Here is a 24,957-nt window from a genome sequence, read left to right as displayed (position 1 = left end):
GACAGTGCAAATGCCCGATAAGCGCTGGCCGCGATGCCAGAGCTCGAGCACCTCCTGCTCTGCTGCTCCCGGGCTTGGCGTGGGGCCAGCTGAGAGCCTGGCGTCAACCCAGGGAGCTCTGCTGGCACAGCCTCAAGAGATGCCTGTTTGCCAGAAACAGGGTGAAGGACTCAAGGGACTTTGGTCTGCCCTTCGTTGGCCACACCAACAGCCCTGTGTTCCCATGAGAGCAGAACCCCAAACCCTCTGGGCCTGATTTTTGCTCCGGTGAATCCAGCTGTAGCACACAATCCCGGGGCTTGCCCACAGCCTTCTGCTGCACGCCTGCAGAAGCAGCAGGAGGTGGGGGCTGCAGGGGGCTGCCGTGGCTGGAGGGGAGGTGCCCATCACCTTGGTGGGGTGCACACTGGGCAGCTGTTTTCTGTGACTGCTGGCTGTGGTTGTGCTTCTCTGCCTGTAATTCAAGTGGGCAAATAAACTGCTCGAGGTGGGAGTGTATGCACTGAGGCTGATGGAGCAACACTAGTTTAAAATAGGTACGTGCAGGAGAGTAAGGCTTCAAATTACAGGTTTTGTTACTTTAATCAAAATATTCGTTTGAATTTTTTATAAACTATTCAAGCCCAGTAAAAAAAAAATCTAGTTAATAGCTTAAAAGCCATTTTAAGCTTCAGCTAGGTTTCTCCACAATTCAGTTTGATTGCAGTCATCACTTTGTGCTATAGCATCAGCTCCCATAAAGACCTCAGCAAATTAATTTTTCTGCAAATACCGGAGAATCCCCAGAATCCATGTGTGCATCCATCCCATCTGGCGTATGACAATCCCGCCGTGCACCGTTAGCTGCTTCATGCTCCCAGTTTCAGCCTGTCAGGCTGTTTCAATGGGGAAACTCACCCGATGGCTGCCAGGCATGCGGGAGCTCCAGCTTGCACGGTCTGAGCAGAGTGCTGCAGGATCGGCCGTGCCTGGCGGGAACTCTTCATTTTCTTGGGACTTTTTTTAGCCAGAGGTCACACAGCCTTTTGAGCACAAATGGAGGTCTGCGGTTTCTCTTACAAGCTACTTCTGCTCTTTCAGGGAGACAGAGGTAAAATAATATCATAGCCTTACTAATATAATTAAAAAATCATCAGCATTTTAGCGCAGCACTGGCAGCTGCTAGGAACCTGGTCTGAAATCCCCCTGGCAGCGGGCACTGCCAGGAGCACCCTCTCCTGCAACTGCTCCTGCCCTGTGCAGGGAGGAGCTACCGCCCCATTCCTTCAGAGAGTGCGCATCTGGGGGTGCATCGGCGAGAGGAGACATCGAGCATCGGTTTTCCACTGCTTTCATAGACTGCCCGCTGCCGACCTCCATACATGGTTCAGCAGGGGATCTGTACAGTCCATTGAATTCACTAGAAATACACACTGGAATAATAGGCATAGGATTTGGTACTGCATGAAATATTTAAAGTCCAGCCCCTGGTGAATGTTAACAAGCAAAAAAAAAAAAAAAAAAAAAAAAAAAAAAAAATCACTGGACAGACCTTGAATAGCACCAGTGCCCTAGAAGGGCTGTAGTAACTTGCGGCTGCAAGCCCCACACTGGGTACAAAGGTCTTCATCAACATTTACACAACCTCTCCTTTGAGTCTCATGTTTCAAGTTCACTCAGCTTGTCAAGCAGCGGAGGATGAGGGACTTGCAGCAGACAGATTAGCTCCGTTCAGCTGTTAAAAGTTAATGTTATTTTTAATCTTGTATATTCCATGTAAAGGCTTTCCAGCTGACACTGTTTTAATTACATGAATACTTACTTTGGTTATCAGCACCGCTACCCCTTAACTGGAAGGGCAGGCTTTCCACTAGGGAGCCGCCGTCACAAAGTTTCTAGTGAAGTAACACTTAATAATTTCCACAGCACATTTCATCTTCAAAATGCTATACAAGCATAAATACGGTTAATTACCTCTCCCAGCATCCCTTAGAGGCAGGGAAGTGTCATTACCCTCATGTAATCGAAGGGTAAGACTTTAATGACACACAGCATCTTGCCCGGGACAACACAAAGGCTTGGGGTTTGTTTTGGTTTCTCAGCAGAGGTATCTAGTGCTCTTTGCGATGCTGCAGAGTGCCTTCAGGGATGCACGGGGGCTGGCAGGTAGGGAACAGCAGTTCCAGGACTCCTTCTGTAGCAGCTAGAGGCCAGAGGAGATAGCCTAGAGCATCTCAAATGGTGCTAGACACTGATGTGTAGACAGCTGAGTCCAGTGACAAAGCATTAGACACTAGGAGATTCTAGCATCTAGACTGTGGGATCCCAAAGGAAAAAAACAACCAACCCACAAGCCTCTTCTAGACCATTCAAAATACAGAATAATCTACATGTGGTGCAGCACTCTCCTTACTTAGCAAGCCTGAACAAACATGCGTATATTGTGTTCTCTGTGCATTAGGTGACTCTCAAATGCAGCAAGTCTTCTACAGTGCCACAGCACAAGGTTACACTAACATTGGAAAAGCAGCTTCCACCTTTCCATAGAGAAGCTCTAGATGACAAGACCATGCAACCTGTCCATTACCACACTGGGAAGCCACTGCTCATCACCTTCGTGTAACAAGGTTTATGCAGCCACTGAGCTGGAAAAATAGGTTAAGAATAGCGAAAGATCTGCTCCAGGAGCAGGAGGAAGGACTGCTCTGATCCAGCCCCACTGGGATTCTCAGTCACTAGAGCACCAGGTTGCAGAGAAGAGACAGTTGTCTGCTTTCCTGCATGCTGGGATGAGCACACCTGTACTTATCTCACCAGCAGTCTCCCCTCCAGAGACATGCATCCAAGGAGGTAATAGGCCTATAGGAAGGATTATTACTCAAAATCAATGTTGTTTCTGTTTGCTTTTCTTAATGTAAGAGAATAAACATAAAAAACTACATTAATGCAGATTTGTGGACAGTGATCTTGATGAGTGAGCACCTATGCACACAGACTCAGGCAACCTGGAGTGATGTTACCGCTGTAATCTTAGTTTCACTCTGTATTTTTCCAGAAGAGTCATCACAAGTAGAAAATACTATATATTTGCACAAGGCGCCAAAGGTATGGCTGCCATGGGAACCACAACCCTCAAAATTCTCTCTAATTTTTTAACCCATATAAAATCTTGATCAGAAAGCATGTTAATGTGCTGCACAGGCTTTATGCTTGATATATGCCATATTTTTACAGTACATAAGGGTTTGGGATTTTTTGTTACTTTTGCATATTTTGCTTAGAAGTTTATTAGCTTCTGTCTACATGGATTAGACTTCTGTGAATCTATATCACACAGTAATTATTTCGTTAGCCCTTTAAGTTGGCAAATTAGGAAATAACCAAGACCATCTTGAATGTGTGTCTACCCTTACATGGTGAGAGCGACCCTTTTGATGAACACTAAAAACTGCTTCACTCCCCTACTACAACGGATATGCTTTGCAGGCAACTACAGAACAGGGCAAATAGACAAAGCTGTGTCACCCAGCCTTGTTTGTCCCTCCTGTATTCGTTTCAACCCTCTGGGCTCCAGATCAGCCACTTTACCACCAGTTTACCTGTAAAAGTACAGCTAGGCCCAAGCTCTAGGCTTCTTCCAAGATGGGATGGCAGAACCAGGGTATGGGGCAAAGGGGGACATCAAACAAGAGGTGCCAGAGTTGCAAGAGATGCCACTCTTTCTGATGCCTGCCTCTGTCCTACTGTAGTTCTTACTATCAAAGTTTGTAATCCCACCTTGCACTTTTTCTTCTTTCCTCTCTGCCTTGACTTCGATACTGCCAGTAACAAAATAATGTATTGCTACCAAACACCCTGTTCAGCTTCTTTGGGGTGGATTTTTTCACCTACTGGTGAGATTTAAGAAAATAAATTACTTAAAAGGAAGTATGTGGAAGAAAACAAAACAAAAACCTTTCCCTGGCTTCTTATGTAAGACTTCTGTGAAAGAGTACACCGTAAACTAATACTTTTGTATTTCTATTGTACTTGTGAAAAAAAAAAAGAATAACAGGAAATACTCTAAAGGGTGAGGCCATGACCTATATAAGATTACTAATATCCTTCTGCATGCACCATACAAACTCTTGTATATTAGTCTTTGAAATTCACATATCTCCTTTAGCCTCCTATTGCTGATCTCTTCACCATGGTGTCTCTTGGCACATCAGCTTTGTTATCTGCATACTGCCTAACTTAAGCATCAGACACCTCAGGCTATCTTCACAGGTAACCTGACATTGATGCCTAATGTGATTAATCTCTGAAATCATTACTTCAGATTATTTCATTTCACATATTAAGAAGCCTGACACATCTAGCTCTTACCCATCTGTTTGCCCTACATTCATGTAGAGGCATGAAGAAGGGCAGATCTTGAAAACTTACTTCCAGGAAGGAAGGAAAACCTGTCTGATAAAAACATGGGCAGATTTGGAGACAGGCCTGAAAATAAGAGAAAGCACTATAACACAGCACTCAAGATGCCCCTCTTTATGAAAGGGCACTGACAAGTAGAGATAGTGATATGGGAAGGCAAAGATGACTGAAAGTAAAATGAGTCACTACTATCCCTCCAAGTTTACAAACTGTTTTGAATCAAACAAGATTTGCCCCAAGGTCACTGGAATCTTTTCTCTTGATCTAGCAAGCACTCAGGGTGCTGCACGTTGTGCCATGAGCATAGACCTGTTTGCTCACAAGTAATTTACAGAGCCTCTTCTTTCCAGGTACATCTAGGGAGTTTAACTCACAGTGCCAAGATGCCTCTAGATAGGAAGCTGCCCAGTTCTCCTTCTCTCTCAGCTTCTTTCTGGGATCAAAGTACAAATCTTCATCTGTCTCTCAGACAAATAGTCTCCATGGATTTATGTGGGGTTTTCCCCCTGTTTCTTCTTTATCAAGCAAATACACCATTCAAGAAAACAAATCCCTGTTTGTTTCAGTAATGTCACCTGAGTCATGACTCAGGTGTCATGGCTGAGTCTGATGTGTGAAACAAACCATGTACACATCCTTCCCTGACCATATGGCATTCTCAACCACGTGACTTAAAACCCCTGGGCTTTAAGTCATTTATACCTCAGTCATATACACAGATTACCCAAAGTCCCAGGGACTGCAAAATCATTTTGTGCTTCTAATTTCTCCATCAATAATGCAGCTGAAAAACAAGCAATGTGGTTTTGCCAAAGGAATTAATTAAATGCAACATTTCATTCTTAAAATGCTCAAAGGTTGCAGATCTTTGAACAGAACTGCAGAGCTGTATGCTCCCCAAGTCTGGCGTTAACCCTCCCTTGGAGTCTAAGGTTTGCTGGTGCTACGAGCGTAGTGAGAATCGATTTTGCCATCTCTCCCCTACACAGCCCTCAGACAAGGAGTGGTCCATGGCTACACCAACATGTTTTCCATGTTAAGCAGAGCTCCGAGCTGCATACTACATACCCAGCCTGTTGCCACGGATAGCCTATGTGCAAAGGTGTCTCTAAGAAAAGCCAGCAGCTGAGCAACGCCAGCTTCAGACTGTAACTTTGATGGTTTCTGTACAAAACATCTTCTGGGCAGGGCAACTATTTTGAAATGCAAAGCCACTCAGAGGCAACCTCAAAACCACATTCCAGTTTTAGACAAGACTTCAGGATGCGGCACACCTCAGTCACAGTAATACTGGAAAAGAGCCTCCAGTGGAAGGAAGACAATGCAGATACTAAAGGAAAAACGTCTGCAGAAAAGGAAAACGACACTGCTGCTGCGTCTCCCCATGTCACTACTTTAGGACAAGCCTGAAGGAGGTGGCGTATGCCTGGGTGAAATCCTAACTTTAGAAGACCGAGACACTCGATGACGCGGGAGAGAAGGCTTTAACGTGAGACCGCTTGAACCACAGGGCCTCCTCCGGGCCCAAGTACCACCACGATGCGGAACGCGGGCGCAAATTCCCTCACGCTCTCAACAGAAAACGCGGAGTAGGCCACGGCGCGGGGCCTGACCCCTTCTCGCCCGCTGCCCAGCTTGCCCAGGCCTGGGCCCCGCTGGCCCGCCGAGGCCCCGCTGCGCCCCTGCCCGCCCGCTCCCCCCACAGCGGCGGCCGCGGCCGTTACACAACCCTCCCCACCGCGAAGGCGGCGGCTCACCCTCCCACGAGGCTGAAAGGCGGCTGCCGCTGATTGGCGTGCGCCCGCGCGCTGCCGCGCCTCAGCCCCCTCAATTGGCCGAACGCCGCGTAATAACTGCGCGAAGAGGCCCGCGAGCGCGCCGCGATTGGCCGCGGCCCTGACGGACCGCCCTATATAAGGGCCGCGGGAGGGGCCGACCCCTAGTCCTCGGACGCGGGTTGCGGGGGGTGTGACGCTCTCCGGCCGCCGCGGGAAGATGGCGACGCTGAAGGCCGTGTGCGTGATGAAGGGGGACGGCCCCGTGCAGGGCGTCATCCAGTTCCAGCAGCAGGTAACGGCGCGACCCTGTCGCTCTGCACCTCTCCCGGGGGCTCGCCTGGCCGCAGTGCTGAGTCATCGTGCGGGGCAGGCGGCGGCGCGGTTCTCCCCCCCCACCCCCCGCCTCGGCGGCTGCGGAGGCCGGTGGGAGCTGCGCTGGGCCGGCTCGTCGTGGGCCGCGGCCCCGCGGTGCTGGGAGGGTGCGGGGCTGTTGCTCTTGCTGTGTCCCCGGGTCAGGCTGGGCCCGCCCGGTGCTGGGCGACCCGGGCCCTGCGGGCCCCGGCGCAGAGGAGCGTGCGGGGACCAGTGATGGGGGGGGGGGGCCTTCTGCCCTGATCGGGGGTGTTCAGCTGAGCTCGGTGCTGGAGCCGGCATTAGTCTTACTGCGGAGCTTGTTTACCACTGTCGGAGTAGGGCTGAACGGAGCTGTAGTTGCCGAACGGCCGGAGCCCTTTTGAATGCTCGCTCATTTATAGTCGATAAGGAAGTTGGGGCTGCGTACGGGCAGTACTGTATCTGTAGGGGAGGAATGACTTCGGGGTTAGTTGTGCTTCCAAATGGAAGTGCATGATTGTTCTCAAAAGCAAGCAATCTGGTAAAAGGCATTCCTTTTCCTTGTTGGTACATAATAGGAAGAGTGCATTTTAGGTGGGTAAATAAATGCAAACATTCTGTGACATACTCTATTGGCATATAGAATCAGTTAATGTAAGGTAGTTGTTGATGTCTTGGTAGCTGAACTTGTAGTGGAGTCTCCAGTGTGTTCTGTTGACTAGGAAGCTTCATTTGACAGAAGGCCATTTAATGCCATAGTCATTTTCCTGATAATAAATTCTTTCCATTAAAGGGTAATGGACCAGTAAAAGTTACCGGAAGAATCAGTGGCTTGACTGATGGAGATCATGGCTTCCATGTCCATGAATTTGGTGATAATACAAATGGTAAGATGTCTATCCAAGCTTTTGACTTGCAGCTGTAATGTGATTGCTCAGCTTTAAAGATCTGCTTTTAGTGTTGCAGCAGCAACTAGTATAGGTGTACTTGGGTCTCATGACTGCAAGTCTGTGTTAAAAAATGATGATGTTTCCTAAGGAATTGCTTCCCATTTAATACTTTGAACATGTTTAGGCAGGTGTTCAAGATCTGACATATCAAGCAGTAACATAAGTACTTTGACAACCTAGTGTTAAGAAGAAAGCTTTCAATTGAGCCTGGAGTATTCTAGAATGAGTAATCTTACTTGATTGAACTTGTAAGTCTGTAGTAGGTTACTCACCTCTAGAGGATTAGTAGAACATGGAACAGGAGAGTAGCTATTTCACTTCTCTTAGCTATGGGAGGACCACTTTGGTGTAGTGCATAAGCAACAGATTTAAACTGGCTGCTGCAAAAAAAGTCTACTTTTGATGGCTGTGTTCTGTTTCAGGGTGTACCAGTGCAGGTTCTCACTTCAATCCTGAAGGCAAGCAGCATGGTGGACCAAAGGATGCAGAAAGGTGAGTTTAATGTGCCTGGCCTCTTACTGGGTAGCTCCTCCATGCAGCAGCCATCTAAGTGCCACTCTGTGCTTGGGAGGCCACTTCATAAATAATGCTGGGACAATAACGGAAGAAAACTGGTAATTCCTGCAGGACTTCTAGAGTCACTTAAAGGCTCTGATAACTGTACAGCAATTTGAAGCCAAGGTGTCTGACAAGAGTATGGGTAAAATGTAGTCTTTGGGACATAATCTTGGTTTTATCACAGCTTGGGGAGAAGGGGAAATAAAGGCTTTTAGTGAGTGAAGGTTTCTCAAGATGTGAGTGTGGGCAATTCATGTGTTAAAGCCTTATTTGGTCAGTGGTTATCCAGTTCAGTTTCGAGGCCAGCTTTTGACAACAGGAGCCCTAAACTGTTGGTTGTTGAGGTGTATGCAGGCCTGTCATGTGGCAGATCAGGATCATCAGTGGAAGGTGCTGAGGCTTCAGGGGAGACTGCAAGGTGAATACAAAGCTGTGTGTGCCTGGGCATGGTGGCTTTTTATTGGGTCTGCTGGGCTGTTCTTGGCCTGTTAGCTTAGGTACTGTACTACCAACAGCACATACTCAGGGGCCATGTGTCAGTACAGGGTGTGATGCTTATGCTGAATATCTCTACCTCAGTGGGAGCTGAGACCTAGTTCTTCCCCTGGAAGCAGTTTTCATAGTCCAGTTACCTTCAAGAAATGCTTGCATGTTTGACACCTGAAGTCTGAATGGCTGGTTTTAAATAGTATGCTGACTGGGTTTGGGGGCTGGGAGGGGGCTGCACAGGAGCTGAAGGCCAGTATTATAGTGAGTGGAGCTAGGAGCAAGTGTAAAAGATAGGCTGGTCTTGCACAGGTAGGGTCTCAACTAGCATTGGCACCAACTTGGCAGTGTGGTTAGCCTTCAAATGCTCATGTTTATGTCCATAACTGCACCTTCTGTGACTGATAATTTACACCTGAGTGATCAGTTGCATGCCAGACCAAGCAAGCTGGCTGCTAGCCAGCTGTCTGGATGACAGAGCAGCATGAAATGGTGTGCTCATGGGCTTCACTGGCAGCCAGCTGCTCCATTGCTAAAGGTCAAAGTTGCATGAACAGTGTGGCTTTTGCTGGTTCTGTTTTGTCAAATCCTGCTTCTGGTGTAACATGCCTGCTCAGGCAGCTGTAGGCTGGGGAATTCCTTAGGGGGGTATGAGAACTAGATCATGCTTTTATCAGCGTAGAGTTGAAACAATTGGACTGAAGCTTCCTTCCTGGAAGCTTAAATCAAGCAAATTCCTGAAGGGAAAACTGCCTTTGACCTGATCTTGCAGGACTTGGTTAAAAATATGAAATTGGTGCTATGCTAAGAAGCTGGTAGTCAGCATTCAGGGAGCTGAGCTGGTTACCCTGCATGCATGGAGAGTTTTAGAAATGAGTTGGTATTCAAGGTTCTGAATCTGGATAGAAGAGTCTTGCAGAACATCATCAACTTGTCTTTTGAGTGAATAGTTTTATCTGGGGCAGATGTGTAGGAAACAATATGCTGGAATGTCCAGAAGTTCAGTGAAGACTGAAGTGCTTGAGGCTTAATTCTTAGGGAAAGTCCTAGCAGAGGTCTAGCTCCAATAAAAACTGTGCCAAGTATATGGCAAAATGCCAAGTAAACTCAAAATAGTCATGTCTGGTACCAATTAAGACTTTGCTAGCACTTAATGCATCCCCTTTGACCTGTCACTTGACAAACTGCTTTTACTAATCGTATTTAAACCTAAAACCTGCAGCTGCTTGTGGAATAGCTGATGTGTCACAGACATTAAAAGGTTTTAAGAATAGTGGCAGGGTTTACACCAAACCTTGTACATGCAGGAAAGGTTGTCTCACCTGATTTGAGAGACTTTCTTTGAGCAGAGGGAGATGCCATGAGCATGGAGGAATCTTGGCTATAAGAGTTGTGCACTGTTGGCTTCTTGGGGAGTGATGGCATTCCTTTCCCCAAAGTTGATTAACCTACCAGTTTCAAGTTCTACCTAGGACTGAACTTTAATCATCCCTTGAACTAAAGGAGTTGAAATAGTGGAAGTGTTCAAGATTGACTGGTGGTGGCAAATGAGGATGTGCTGTTACAATAAGGTGGACTGCTTGAGTCTAGTAACTATGGGTATTGTATTGTCCAGGCCATCACTTAAAAGAGCTTTCCATTTAACCAAGTTTTCTATGTGTTTCTCTGCATCTTTGTGTAGGCATGTGGGAGACCTTGGCAATGTGAATGCTAAAGGAGGAGTGGCAGAAGTGGAAATAGAAGATCCCATCATTTCTCTTAGCGGACCACATAGCATCATTGGACGTACCATGGTGGTAAGTGTCTTGGTGCCTACTTGGATGCTTTAAGGAACTCTAGAGCAGTTTTGACAGTGAGTGGAGACTTTTTGATGCTGGAGGCCAGTCCCTGGTGTTTGTTGTAGAACTTCTGGTGCAAGATTTCCAAATGTGGGGAGTTCTTTGAAGCCTTGCCTTGAAGTCCTCTGTGTATTAGTATGGCACTTCATTGCCATGAGATCTTAATTTTCTGCCTGCCTTCTGAAGATGTTCCATTTAACTTTGCTTCTTCCAGTTGTGAGTGACTAAAGCAATCCGATTTGATGAAGGAACTGGCAGTCTGGCACAAATGCTGTCACTGAAAGGCATGGCAATGGGTGCTTTGGGGCACTGTTCACTAGTACTGGTCTGGTAGCTGCTGGTGTAACTTGTGCTGTGGCCTCCCTGGGAAGGAGGAAGACAGAGGCTGAGTGGACTTGGCCACCCATGAGCACTGTCAGTCTTGTTTTCCTTGGGAACCCAGTGTGTGCTGAAATCACCGTACTGCTGCATGCAACAGGCTTGGGCTGATGGCCAAGGAGTGGGGATATGGATGGTGTGTCCAAGGCACAGCCTGCAGTGCAGTGGTCAGCCTTGTGTTGTAAGGGTGACCTTGAATGTCAAGCCCAAGCTTGCTCTTGGACTAGTAATGACTTTTTGAAACATGGGGTTTTGGTGACTTCTGGTTCAAACAAATTCAGCTGAAGGCAACTTATCTTTTTAGACAAGTGTAGTCTTTTAGTGTGGCTATCAATTTGGCATTCAGGGTTACATAATTACAATAGGTTCTCTGTTGTGTAACACCCTGCAGGTAGCTGGCAATACTGCTTGTCACTGCTGCTACTAATGTGAGTAGTGAAAAATGTTGATTAGTTATGCAATAACATGAATTAAGATATCTTCAATTCTCTTTTAGGTCCATGAAAAACCTGATGACCTGGGTAGAGGGGGAGATAATGAGAGCAAATTAACTGGAAATGCTGGCCCTCGTTTAGCTTGTGGTGTAATTGGAATAGCGAAGAGCTAAGTATTGTACCTGAGATCCTTAAGACAACAGTGATGAATGGGCTGTATTTCATTGCAAATGCTGTACTTGCCTCTCCTTGTGAAGCAAAATATCTATCACTTAATCCCATTACTAGTCTGCATTCTGAGTATCACTTAAACTGGTGAAGATTGACTTAATTTTGTATTATGTTTATTTCAATTAAAGTGACCCTGATGGAATGTCTCTGTAGTCTTCTGCTAAAGCATCTGCTGTAACCATTAAGTATAACTTCACTAACTGCACTGCCTGTTCTGTGTAATGGAAGATGTGTAGTATTGGTCACATCCTGAACACCAAAACTTAGTGTACTGTGTGATTTGGAGGATTAGCTTTATGAGCTTTGGCAAGACTACTCACCAAAGAGCAGTAGGCAGTCTATGTATCAGGGCTTCCTCCTAGCAAAGTTGCAGCATTTGTAGGTTTCAAACTTGTGTAATAAACATGCTGGACAAATACACCTTGGTCTTGCTGTCTATAAAAAAAAACCAACCACCAGACCTCTACTTGCTGATGTGCTAACATGGAAAAGTCAGCCTGGAGTCCACAGTGTCAGTAGTTAATTTGCTAGACACCAACAGCATCCAACAAGTTGCTTCCAGCCAGTCACCCTGGCACAACTGAGACCTGAGCTCCATCACTTTGTTTCTTGCATTGTCATGTGTTTTGCTGTGACAGAATCCCATGTTGTGTGGTAGTAACCTGACACCCTCTGCATGTTACAGCCAGGGGTTTTATGTGCCAAAGGACAGATGCTGCTTTGCAGAAATACCTTCTTGCTGTAAAATGTAATGGGGTGTGCATGACACTTGTGACTGCAAAGTGTGTGTGTGCATGTGGTGGGGAGGCGTTAAGCCCATAAAATGGTCTGGTTCCAGCATGTGTCCTTGTGCCTCACCTGGACCTCTGGCTGTGTGGGTTGCATTGTTCTGGGCTGGTGTGCAGTGAAAAGTCTGGATGTGTTGAAGACAACTCCTTTCTTCAAGCTGTGCAGGAGTGTCTAGCATGGTCTTTCCTTAAAAAGGATACACATGGCCAGAAGTTCTGTACAATTCCATAAAGCTTTTCAGCAGTGTAATCCTTATATACTAGTGCCAGCTTTTGTTTTTTTTCTTTCTCTTAGACACAGATTTCCAAGTCTTTAATAGAGAAAATTACTAATTTTAATGAAGACTTGTATCAACATTCCTTTATCTTGTACATAAGAGATACTCATGGAAGTAGTTGGTTGTAGTTCTAGACACCTAGATTTCAGTGTAGCATGTTACAAATGGAATGGCTTTTGGTAGTATAGCAATAATACTGTAAATTTAAATGCTTTAAACTTAACATTCATTGCAGGTGGCAAACAATTGTGTGTACAGTCTCTACCCACCTGTACCTCTTCCAGTGGATTAGTCTATGCTCTGATTCAGCTGCTGCAGCAGAATTAAGATAGTGACTGCACCTTTCAGTTCCCTCCTTATGCATCAGGGGAGGCCGAGCACACCCGCAACTACCAAGTGCTCAACAACTGTAGGTCAAGCTGTAGAGGAAGGGGAGCTCTGACAGCTCTAAGACTTGCCTCCCCTCCCCACCATTCTCAGTGCTGAACCTTGCTGCTTTGAAAGCCTGGCACATGCAGATCTTGACTTTCAAACCTGTTTTGCTGGGTTCAGCGTCTGACATCACGCTAGCCTACAGGTCACTGCTGTACTGAAGAATGTAGAATGCTCGGTTTATGTACAAATCATTGTAATTGGCAAGCACAGGCTCAATCACCAAGGTGTTAATTGCTAACAGTGTATTGTCTTTATCAGTAATGGGTGCTTGCACTGAGCTAACCTTTACATACAAATTTCTAGCTTGTCTTATTTTAAAGCCAGAAAGCTGGTAGTTGTAGAAGGGTAGGATACAGTTACACTGGTGATGCTGTAAAGATGATGCATCGCCAGTAGGTTTATTACACAATCACTGCTTCAGAAGGCAGTAAGAAATTGTTCTGCAATGGACATCCAAGTTTTCCTAGGCTTTGTCCTCAAATTCCTAATAAGGGAAATGGAGAGAATGTGAGGTGGCATTTGTGTGAACAGATAAGCCTTCTGTCTCATTCTTGTTGTCAAATCTTTTAATAAAGTATATTCATTAAAAAAATCCTACCTCTTTATAGAATTATGGCAGTTTTTACTAAGACAGGTCTTAAAACATAAGACATAAATGTCTGGCTTTGTATGAAAAAAGTTAGTTCCACTGGCCCAGCATGAAACAAACATTAAGGACACAAGTTGCAACACATGGAAGTTGAGTTCACTACAAGTATGTAAACAGTTTTTTTTCTCTCTTTATTCTGCTATTGCAAGAACATAAAAATATATGTCCTCTCCCCAGTCCATAACTCCACATTTGCTTTCCCACCCCCCTCCCTCCCCCAGAAAAAATTCCCTCTGCCGCAGAGCAGCTATGAAAAAGTACTGATGTAAGAAAGCAGCTGCCCTTCACTTCGGGAAAAAAACCCAACTTTCAAAGTAGAACACACCTATATCAAGGAGAAAAAAAAAATATTAAATATGCACAGGATTCATACAATTTTCCCACTACGCTTCTAGAGTTAAACAAGCTTCAACTGAAGGCTGGGGGTGTGGCTGATCGACGGGTGAGCGTGTTTGGGGCAGAACTGCCAGGGCTCCGACTCCGCTCAGTACAGCGCTGTTGGCGCCTGAAGGGCCGACCACCAAGAACTAGTCTTTGCCCTCTTAACATTTGACAACATTACTTGAGTGATATGGAGAGAAGATGGCAAAACTTACACAAATACAAGAAAATGCACTCTGTCCATCAGTCTGATAGGTACAACACTAGGTGGGTAAAAATTCTAAACCTACCTCTTGCAGGATTACAGGAGGTAGACATCGTTAACACAGACAACAGTAGCAGCCCAGATTTGTCTGAATGAAGAGGCAGCATTTTAAAATCCTCACGCACCCTCCCGCCTCCCTTCCTTTTCCCGGCCCCATTTAAAAAAAATAGCATTTTATATTGTGTTTTGGTGTCTTTGATTTCTCTTTCACCCCGCTTTCCAAAAAGCATCAATGAATAACAAGTACAAAAGATGCTGAACCAGTGTGCTTCCTAGCCCACCACACACAGTAATTTTATAACATCACAAGCAGAGCAGACTAAGTATGTCTGAAGGTGTCCACTTTTTTAAAAAAGGCTAATTAGGGCAACATTTACCACAGAACCAGTTGGAGGGGGAGAAAAAGAAGAAGAAGAAAAAAAAAAAGAAAAAAAACTGATTGCATTGCAAACACTAAACAGTTAACTCTTCAATTAACATTTTAAAACAACTAACTTTTACCTAGTATGGTCAAGTAGATCATTAAAATGCAGCAATCTAAAAATCAAGATGACTATTACAAATAAAATTTGCTTCTGTGAATAGCTACACAAACAGATGTACTTCTTTCAACAAATATAAACAAAACAGTCTAATTTAGACTCCAGTACAGCATTAACAGTTCAAACTTTAAGATGTTGAACACTCCTTTTCCACTTCAGTGCAGTGTAGGAAGAATAGCACACGTTAAAGTTTGTTACGAAAATAGAGTTTATTAAAAACACATCCCTATTGTTTTGAGGAGCTTTCACCGTTACCTTTTCTTAAATTAAAAAAAAAATAGAAAGCACTTCTACTTCTGATTTGTAAACTTTTTAAAGTCAAAACTTTAAAAAAGTTACAGCAAAAATGGGTAATATTTTAATCATATCTTCAGTATTTCATGTTATGTTGTGGCTATTTTAAATAGAAGGGAAGCAATCAAATTGCTTACAATTCCCCACCAACTACTGAGGGGCTGTGATATAAGCAGAAGCAAATATAATACAGCAGACTGTACAACTCTAAAGGTCTACACTCCAACAAATGTCACTGTCATCTTTCGACAACTTCCAGTCGCTAGCGAGGAGCCTCCGCCACTGAGCCCATATCCTTTTCCGCTTGTTCCACAGATGAGGTAGCCTCGGATGTTAACTCTTCAACAGGTTTTACACCTGTAGATTCAGACTCTCCCGCAGCAAGTTCTGAAACAATGTCTGCGTCTTCCATTTTGCCGCTATGAGATTCATGGTTTTTGTCACCATCTGCCCTGTCTGTCATCTCTGATTTTTCCTTTCCTCGATTTTCTTCCTTGTCTCTACGAGACTCCCTATCTCTCGAATCTCTCTCTCTGTCTCGATGGCCACTGGACCGCCTGTTTCTGTCCTCCAAGTCTCTGTGTCTATCACGCTCAGGGCTTCTTCGTCCCCAGTCTCGCCTGTCACGATTACCAAGTCGCTCGTGATCTCTGTCATCGTTGCGGTTACCATAGCGCTCACGATCGTTTTCTACCCGATTTCCGAAAGATCTCCTTCCAAACCTTTCCTGGTCTCTGTTAGGCGTGAACGTCTGCCTGTCATTCCTAAACTGCCTCCCATCTCTGTTATCCTCGGGTCCGCCTGGCCCCCCGCTTCCCGGCATCCCCCCAGGTCTCACAAAGTGACCTGGCGGTGGGAAGGGGGTTTTCATTCCGTGGGGGGGAGGCATCCCAAAGCCCCCTGGCCCCGGCGGGGGCCCTCTGTGCATCATGTGGGGAGGCATGTGTCGCGGTGGCATCAAGGGAAACCGCTGCAGAGGAGGGGGTGGCATTCCTGGCGGTCGCTGGAGTGGTATCAAACCAGGCCGGGCACCTAAGAGGCCAGTGGATGGAGTCTGCAACCCAACAACAGGGGCTGGTGGGGGCGGCGCAACTCCTTGAGTGCCTGAAAAAAACAGACACACACACACACACACACAAAGTAAAATCAGAGGCTGGCTGGAGGGAAATAAAAGCATTTTCATAATATCAAAAACATTCTGAAATAATCTCGTGAAATGAGTAACACCAAAATTTGGGGGGGAGCAGCCTGCAAAGTTTCCTGTGCTGGTTTACTGTCGTGGTTTAACCCCAGCCAGCAACTAAGCACCACGCAGCTGCTCACTCACTTCTCCCCCACCCAGTGGGATGGGGGAGAGAATTGGGGGAAAAAAAGTATAACTCATGGGTTCACATAAGAACAGTTTAATAGGACAGAAAGAAAGAAAGAAACTAATAACAATAACAGTAACAATAATAAAATTACAATAATAATGTAAGGATTGGAATATACAAAGCAAGTGATGCACAATGCAATTGCTCACCACTCGCCGATCAATGCCCAGTTAGTTCCTGAGCAGCGATGCCCCCAGGCCAACTCCCCCCAGTTTATATACTGGGCATGATGTCACACAGTATGGAATACCCCTTTGGCCAGTTTGGGTCAGCTGTCCTGGCTGTGTCCCCTCCCAACTGCTTGTGCACCTGCTTGACGGCAGAGCATGGGGGAAACTGAAAAATCCTTGACTTTTAGTCTAAACACTACTGAGCAACAACTGAAAACATCAGTGTGTTATCAACATTCTTCTCATACTGAATCCAAAACATAACACTGTACCAGCTACTAGAAAGAAAATAAACTCTACCCCAGCTGAAACCAGGGCATCTGCATACTGTAAAGAGAGCATTGTCTTTAAACAGAAGTTTGTGTTGTGCTAGAAGTAATTAATATTGCAATGGTAGTAAGTAATTACTTATCCTAAAGGCTTCCTTTTGTGAAGAAGCCGTTGCCATTTTGCAGGTCAGAGCTCCTCCTGATCTCCAGCTCAGTGTCTTGCTTCGTCAACTGACTGCTGACGAAACACCTTCCTAATAGGTTATGCTTCCTAGGCTTCTAATTAAAGACACCTCACCTCCTGTAGTCAGCTTTAAAACCTTTCTCCTCAATTACAAACGTCAGTGAAATTGTATCTGGCTAAAATGCTTGAGATTTGAACTGGTCATCAACAAGATTTTCAACATGCAGAAGAGGTGGCAGATACAGTAAGCTATGAAGGGAGAGGCAAGGTCAGAACACGGCTGGAGTAGGAACAGAAAATCACAGAGAGTTCAATTTACCATTCCAGAGAAAAGGGATACAACAAAGCTTAATTTTAGTAGAATAAACCTTGCAATGTAAACCAAAAGGAAATGCAACAGGTAATTTCTGGGTTTTTTTTTAAAATATGGTTTTCCATCCTTCATAGCACATAATCCAACACCAACTATTTTCCATTTTTGTTCCTGGACTCTTGTTTTTAGCATGGTATTCGTAAGATGAAAAGAATTAACTCTCAAAACATACTGTTTGAGAAAGGTCAGCCCAAAGCTTGTTGACATCAACATGACAAGCCAAAATGAACAAGGATTACCAAGCTCCAGCTGAGGACTTCATATGTGTGCCAGCTCATCTCACATGTCTCCTTTTGTTTGAACTAGTGATACTGTTGTCTCATGTTCTCTGTAGCCTTTATACTGGATCTACCTGCTCCTTCTGCTCACTAGCAGTTATTTACCTGAAAATAAGCTCCGTATCTGAGAAAGAATGTGTTGTTTTTTAAACTCCCCAACTGAAATTTAAAGGAATCAACAGTTGCCAGCAGAACAAGCACAAATCTCTCCTAATCCATCCTGCATTCCTTTGTAAATTTGTTGAAACTATATACTAACAAAATGAAAGTTAAGAACGCAGGTTACGTAAAATTTTGTACCTCCTGCCCTAGGTAAAACTACAATGTGAAATAGCTGTATGAATTAATACTAGAATTAAATACTTGGCAGTGTCATCAGTGAAAACTGCACTTTGATTTCAGCTTCATGAGCACAATGGAGCAGGCGTCCCAAATAACTTTCCATTCAGCTATCGTAGCTTCCCTCTTCCTCCATCTGATTTAGTTAGCATTTCTATCCCAATTCTGAAGAACATACGTTGCCCTTTCACCACACCACTTCTGCTTAACATCTCCAACAGAAACCTTTTTATGAGTGCTCTTCATATTCATATTAGAAGGAAATTATATTTTGCCTATCAGGAGAACTCAGGTAACAAAGGTGTGAGTATTCTTCCAGTCCATGGTATTCTTACCTTCCCCTCCAAGCAGTCACTTTTAAGACACGGCTTGATAGGTCACACTCTTTGAAAGAAATGTTCCAGCAGCAACAGCATATTTTTTCTGGTTTTTTGGTTTGGGGGTTTTTTTTCATTTTAACTTCAAAATGCACAGCCCTCCCCCTCCTCCTGTTCATAATCACGGCTGTAAGTCACCTAGTTTAAACTCCTCCCATGACTCAGTACTACAGATCTGACAAGACAAACATATGGCTTAATGATGTCTTCCAAGAATGTTATTTTGCTGAATTCTGAGGTTTAGGGATATTTTTGTTGATAACTAAGTTCTTCCACAGAAGATTAAAAATAAGGCAGAAAAGAATAATTGAGATCAAATGAGCTGGAGTGGATAAGCATATGCTTCTGCTCTACATCAGCAGAGTAGATGTGGGTTACAACAGCATGAACATGAGGCAAGTGTGAAAGGCTTTTTTAAATTTAACAAGTACGAGTAATTTAATTTCTCAACCATACTTCATGCATAGAAGCAGCATAATGGTAGCTGAAACTCACTCTTTCAATATGGACTGCATCAGCAGGGTAGCTGAACACTGTTTTAAATCAGCCCACTCAAATGTTGAGGCTGAAGTACACTAGAAAGAACTATTAGAGCTTCCTTGCTGTGCTAACAAATCAGGCACCAATTAAAAATGTACTCTTGAAGGTGTCCAGAAACACATCCAAGTTTACTAAGAACACTCAGTAAAATCAGTGGTACAGATTGCACATGCAGTGTCTAGGAAAATTTAAAGCCTTTTGTTGTCTTATATAGGGAGAGACAGTATGTAAAATTTAAATAGTCTGTCAAACTTGAAAAGAAGTACCAGAGCTCCTAGAGAAACAATGAAGTGATTTTAATGACCATCTCATACCTGGCCAGACGAGTGACAGAATTTATCTGCCCCAGCCTGTATGTATTCATTTGTTCACAACTGTAAGCCTTTTTGTAGGAGCTAACCTTGTCTTCTCGCTTATGGGTATGAAATACAGCCATCCCTTTCACCAATTGCTTATTCTACGTAACTTGGCCAAGACAGGGCTTTTAATACTGGAGACAAAATCCTCAGACCTTACACCTAATATGTTATTCTGTTCAAATGTGTAAAAATATAGATTGCTTTCACAACTTATTTTTATTTGTAACTTTTAGCAGTGATGCACAGTGAAAGGTCTTCAGAACTTGCGAAGTGTTTACTATGAAGAACGCAGATGCAAGTGTACTAGGAAAACCCATCGCCAAGAGTGTTGTTTCAGAGGTGCAAGAACAATCACACAGTGCCAAGTTTCATAATTTCACTTTACTTGTAAGACATAGCCAAAATGCTATAGCTGTCCTGAAGAAGTGTCTTCTATCCAGAGAGATCACAGGAGTCACCCTTACTATTTTCATAAATTAGGTAAAAAGCCAGATTTCTGTGTCACTGTAATTCCATTTCTGATTATCTTTTCTTCTGGCTGGACAAATCCCATGTTCCCTTGTGATAATTATCAGTGTTACAAATGCTAACACAACCAATAAGTGTAGCATCTGATTATTATTTTTTTTAACTGAACTCTGCTCAATAAGTGATTACAGTGTTTCTTATAATCTGTTAAATTACTTCTCAGCTGTCCTGTTACAAGAAAGCAAGTGGAGGAATGGTGTTTTCTGTATCTGACACAGCAATCCTGCTTCAAATACATCTCCTTTGCAAATCTAATGGAAACATGTATGAGAACAAGAAGTCAAAAGCTTTCAATTCCAGCAGAATGGGCTAAAAGTTTACACTTTGATGCTGATGTTCTGCAACATGTAGTATGATACATAAATTTTCCGATCACTCTCCAGTGGGGAATGTTGCATCTTAAAACTACAACATTAAATACTACCAGGAAATTCTTGAAAGGGGGACAATGTTGTAAGTCTTGTGTCTTTTTCTGGTGTTTGATACAGAATCCTTTAGACCAGGCCCAAGACTGTAAAGAAAGAAGCCTAAACTTAAGAGCCTAAATATCAATTCAGAGCTTAAATAACTTGCCATAAATACCAACATTTTTCAGGGTAGTCAATGTCCATCACTGAAGCCAGCAGAAGCTTGCTGCTATTCATGTTAAGATGCTTAAACAAGGATGTAAGAGTCAAACTGCATTATGTGTACAGTGTTGCTTACTGGTATTAAGACTTCTAAAATTCCTGCTTTATCAAACATAAACACTAAACTGATCCAGGTCAAGGGAATCATCAAGGCAAAACTGAATTCCATGAATGGTGCTTGAGAGTTCATGTTTCCTTACCTCTGAATTCTCTTTTGGTAGTATTATGAAAGCAACAGTCATATATATCATTAACAAACATGCAGTGGTTGTTATGTTTTTAAAATGGGCTATCACAAGAAATTCAGAAATGTATTAGGTTTATCACTGTTCATATCCTGTATTAATAAAAAGTTCATCCTTCCTGTGAAGGAAGTATCCACTTTATAATACAGTAATACTCTGATGAGCTCAGAGAGTATTGTATTCTGTCTTTTATAATTTAATGCAGATTACAAAAAGACCATGTAGTTACTTAAGAACAAACCAGCAAGGGAAAAAAGAATAATAGTTCAGCATGCATTAACAGGAAATGAATACGAAGTTCGATGAGAACTACAGTATAATTAATCTTTGATAATATGTAATTATCATTGTAGGAATTTTGGTAAAAAGAGCACTAGACCAGAACCTACAAACTGCAATATGGTGTATTTAATCAAGATAATAGATCACAGAATTTGAATATTTAAAACATAGCATCTACAACAGCAGTTTATTACTGGTCCAAATTACAGCATTTGCTCAACACTAAGAACAAGTTGGCAAATCAAAAATTATTTAAAAGCCTGTCACTTTCTGCAATATGCACATGTAAAAGGAGTCTAAAAATATCTGCTTTGCAGATCATTTAAAAAAAATGACATGAGCACACACTCACAAAACCAGTTACAGTCTGGATAATCTTGTTCAGATTAAGAACAAGAAACTATAACAGCAGTGAATATGATCAAGGATACAACTAAATCAGAACAACCTGAGGGTGGTTTTCAGAAATAAGCACAAAAAAATTCAGACAAATGTCCACAAGGGATCACTCCTCTGAAGCACAAACATGTCTTTGTTGGAAGTGATGAAAGAATTACATTAGAGGAACGAATGAAATTAGTGAGATGAAACAGAATGCAACTTACATTACTAAGAAAGCATATGAAATCTTACAATAATCAATTTAGAATTACTTTGTAACATATCTTCCATATAAAAACTGAACAGATAGATAAGTTTCATTTTGAAGTTACAAAAATTAGAAAAGAGCTCCTGCATTTGTACAGATTACAAAAGGTGTTCTCAAGCAAGGTTAAGTTTAGATTTCTATGACAGTCTCTTCAGAGAAATCTTCATTCCTTGAATTCAGCCTGCTGAAGTAAGTTCTTCTATACTGCCCAAATATCCGAAGGACATTTCTTCATTCTTCATGTTACACTATTCGAGCCCCTTCATGCCTATTTCCCCAAGCAGAGTCCTCATGACATACTTCGTGATGCTGTCAAACAAATCTTTTTTCCACCTTCTTATCTCAGCTTGGAGAGCCACATCATGGGAATGTTTAACAAGCGGTTTAAGGACTTCGTGAGAAACCAGTCACACGAGCAGTCATCTATTCAAATTACTAAACCATGTACTTGTGAACATGAGGTCCTTCAGTCTGAAGCATTTGATTTCCCTTGCCTGCACTTTCCCATGGCTAACCAAGGGTGATGCTGTACCTACTCATTTATTTTGTCCAGTTCATTTGCCACTGACCTGTGTAAGACTGTAGGTCAGACACTAAGGCTACATTTAAACTGTCAAGCCTGCAAGTACTTCTGGGCTCCGGGACCAGGATGCATATGTAGATTGCATCTCATGTTCGCACACATGGTGAAACCCTGGCACACTCCATTTCCCATGCTTTGATTTCCCTAGGAGTGAAACCTGACACACAGAATGAAAAGGAAGGAATGACGATGCAGCCTGGCCAGCTCTTGAACTCACAGGATGGGGAGGGCAAGACTTCAAGGGACACTTCTTTGCTATCTAGATCAGCATGAGTGGCAGAAAACAGGACCTCTTTCATGTTTTTCTTCCAGCCTAAGGGAAGACCAGATCTAGACTCTCACATGCAGAGCTAAGCTCAATTGATAAGTGAATCAAAGTGGATTTAAGAAGATAGTTTCATTTGTGTAAATCTACTGAAAAGTTTTAAAAGCAAAGACAACTGATACTAATTTTTTATCTTTAATCATGTAAAATATTATAATCTTTTTCTTCTAGTTTTCTTGTATCTTATATCAGACTGTGGACAGTCCCCCTTAACTCCAAAATGTCAGGATGGAATGATTTTACATTACTCCTTGATTATAAATAACTTCTTGAAATAAGACACTTATCAACATAAAATGCTATTACTTAAGTAAATACACAGATCTCTAAGCTGTTTCTTCAGGACTACTCTGTAAGCTCACACATGCACTCTTATAAAAAGAAACTCTCCTATCCCCTTGTTGATGAGACTGAATGTTGACAGAAGTCATTCTGACCACATGGACAATTTTATCTGCCTCAACTATTCAGTAAATAAGTTAGTAAAAACAAAGGCAAGTTCTTCATCTTCCGATTTCTCAAATTCAGCTTCCTTGAATTTGTAAGAATTAAAAAAAGCTACTGTCCAAGTAACTAATGTGGGTATGTAATTTACTTCACTTCAATCTTAATTTTCTAAAACCTTTTTCTTGTAACTTAATACATTCTAAAGGCTTGGAATAAAAAGTTCAAGTTATGCCATACAAGACATAGCACCATGAAACTTCAAAAAACCTGGTAATACTGTTTTACAATTACAAAAAGCGTAACTTCATCATTAAGATGTGAATGTCTTAAATGTATAGTCCAATAATCTGTATCACTACAGACTTCTCTCAATCCATGGTGTCACTGCAGAATTTTTTTTAAGCTTTTCTCTGTTTGCCAAGTGTCCAAGATACTCTAAAACAATTAGCTTCTGGTTTTGCATATCTGCTTTGATACTTTTTATCAGCAGACTGATTTTCAGAGAGAAACAGCTCTTCACTTTTTGAAAAATGCCTTTTAAAAGGGTCTCATTTCGGGTTTCCAACATGAGGATCCAAAAATCACTAGTCACGGCTGGAAAATTTAGCCATCAAATCCAATAAGAGCAGTAAGCTCTCAGGGACACAAATCTTTGGATTTTTTCAGCATAAACTGTAAGGTTCTGGGCAGAAACACACTAAAACAAAATTATCTTTTTCATTCACTTGTTAGGCTCTCATTTAGAGGTCTGAAATCCCATAAATGTAAAAATCTTATTAAAATTTGTAGGAAATAAGTCTCCCGAGTATATTCTTGACACTGACCCATAAAAGGCCATCCTAAAATAAATATTTAGCAGAACCTCTGCAACATTAAACAGTATACACTCTGTAAAAGTTTGACCAAGTTTGTATCGTATCGTGAAAAGTAATTTATGTAAGATATCCAAAGTTAGCTTGGTTTTGCTAGTCAAAATACCATTTTGTAACATTGAAATAAGGCAACATATTGTTAAAAAGGTTTCAAAACCTGTAATACTGCAGGGCTAAATAAAAGCTTTTGTTTTATCATTTTATTAAAATAATTTATTCCATACATAAAAAGTATACCATATTTTCAGATTTAAGAAATACACTATAAAAAATACTGCTTCTCTGTAAGCTAATTTTATACATGCAATAGTTGAGTTGAAACATTGTTCATATGTCATAAAGATGTTTTGTTGCAAGTGAATTTTCTATATGGTATAAGCCTCAGTTTGTTAAAAGTGGACAGCATTTCATTCTGTTCTGAATTTCTAACTTAAATGTTACAGCCTTTTTATTTCTTCAGAAAACAGATCTTCAATAATAAAAAAATTACTGCTCCTTCTGTGCAAAATCAAGCCTCTAAAAATGATTTAAAAGCCAACAGAAGGGCACAAATTTCAATAAGTTTAGGAAAATCTGCTTTACTTTCCCATGAACTGTACGTCACTAGCAAAATCAAAATCATATTTTAAATTCAGGGAACAATAAACTGAAGAACATATACAAAAAATGAACTTACCAAGAAGTGGAATAGCTTGGGTCACAGGAGCAGGTACATTAGTAGGTGCTACAGGAGGTGGAACAGTCCCATATATTTTGGAACTATCAGTAGTTTCGGCATTCCCTCTGGATCCAGAAACCACTGTTGGGATGGGATTTCCTACAGATGAATCTTTTGTAGTGTCTTCATTCACACCAGTTGCTGTAGCTAAGAAACAATGCATTGACATATTAAAAAAAAAGTCAGCTTTTCTGCTTGCATGATACCTTCCTCCTACTGCCACTTGCCCAAGATTTAAACACTTACAATTTGGGATGTTTACTGCCGGAGTGTGAGGAACAGATACCGGAGGAGTTATAGGTGGTGGTGGTCCAGGAGGAAGAAAGCCTATAAAAAAAGTATGTATTACCACTGTGTATCACTTTACCAAAACGTACTTGTGCAGTTTATATGGCAGATGC

General features: G+C 42.5%; 2 protein-coding genes across 5 annotated transcripts in view; one reads left to right on the top strand and one right to left on the bottom strand.

The window, feature by feature from the left end:
- The first annotated feature begins 6,280 nt into the window (after positions 1-6,280).
- SOD1 (superoxide dismutase 1, soluble) lies at positions 6,281-11,802 on the top strand. The gene is made up of 5 exons (XM_010585272.1): positions 6,281-6,468; positions 7,303-7,396; positions 7,882-7,951; positions 10,185-10,299; positions 11,216-11,802. Exons 1-5 carry the CDS (start codon positions 6,394-6,396, stop codon positions 11,324-11,326), a joined length of 465 nt encoding a protein of 154 aa, XP_010583574.1. The 5' UTR covers positions 6,281-6,393; the 3' UTR covers positions 11,327-11,802.
- A 3,110-nt stretch (positions 11,803-14,912) lies between these two features.
- SCAF4 (SR-related CTD-associated factor 4) overlaps positions 14,913-24,957 on the bottom strand; it is a 34,476-nt gene continuing 24,431 nt past the window's right edge. For 2 of the 4 annotated variants that reach the window (XM_010585267.1, XM_010585269.1), the window contains 3 exons: positions 24,803-24,883; positions 24,515-24,703; positions 14,913-16,120 (listed from right to left, as the gene is read on the bottom strand). In XM_010585267.1, coding sequence (XP_010583569.1) covers positions 15,279-16,120; positions 24,515-24,703; positions 24,803-24,883 — 1,112 coding nt within the window. In that variant the 3' untranslated portion in view covers positions 14,913-15,278. Of the gene's footprint in view, positions 16,121-21,421; positions 23,664-24,514; positions 24,704-24,802; positions 24,884-24,957 lie in introns of those variants that run through there. The other 2 variants (XM_010585271.1, XM_010585270.1) reach the window with 2 other exon arrangements.

This window comes from Haliaeetus leucocephalus, unplaced genomic scaffold (assembly GCF_000737465.1).
Source record: "Haliaeetus leucocephalus isolate CR32 unplaced genomic scaffold, Haliaeetus_leucocephalus-4.0 Scaffold93, whole genome shotgun sequence".
NCBI lineage: Eukaryota > Metazoa > Chordata > Aves > Accipitriformes > Accipitridae > Haliaeetus > Haliaeetus leucocephalus.
This window is presented reverse-complemented; position numbering and strand designations above follow the sequence as displayed.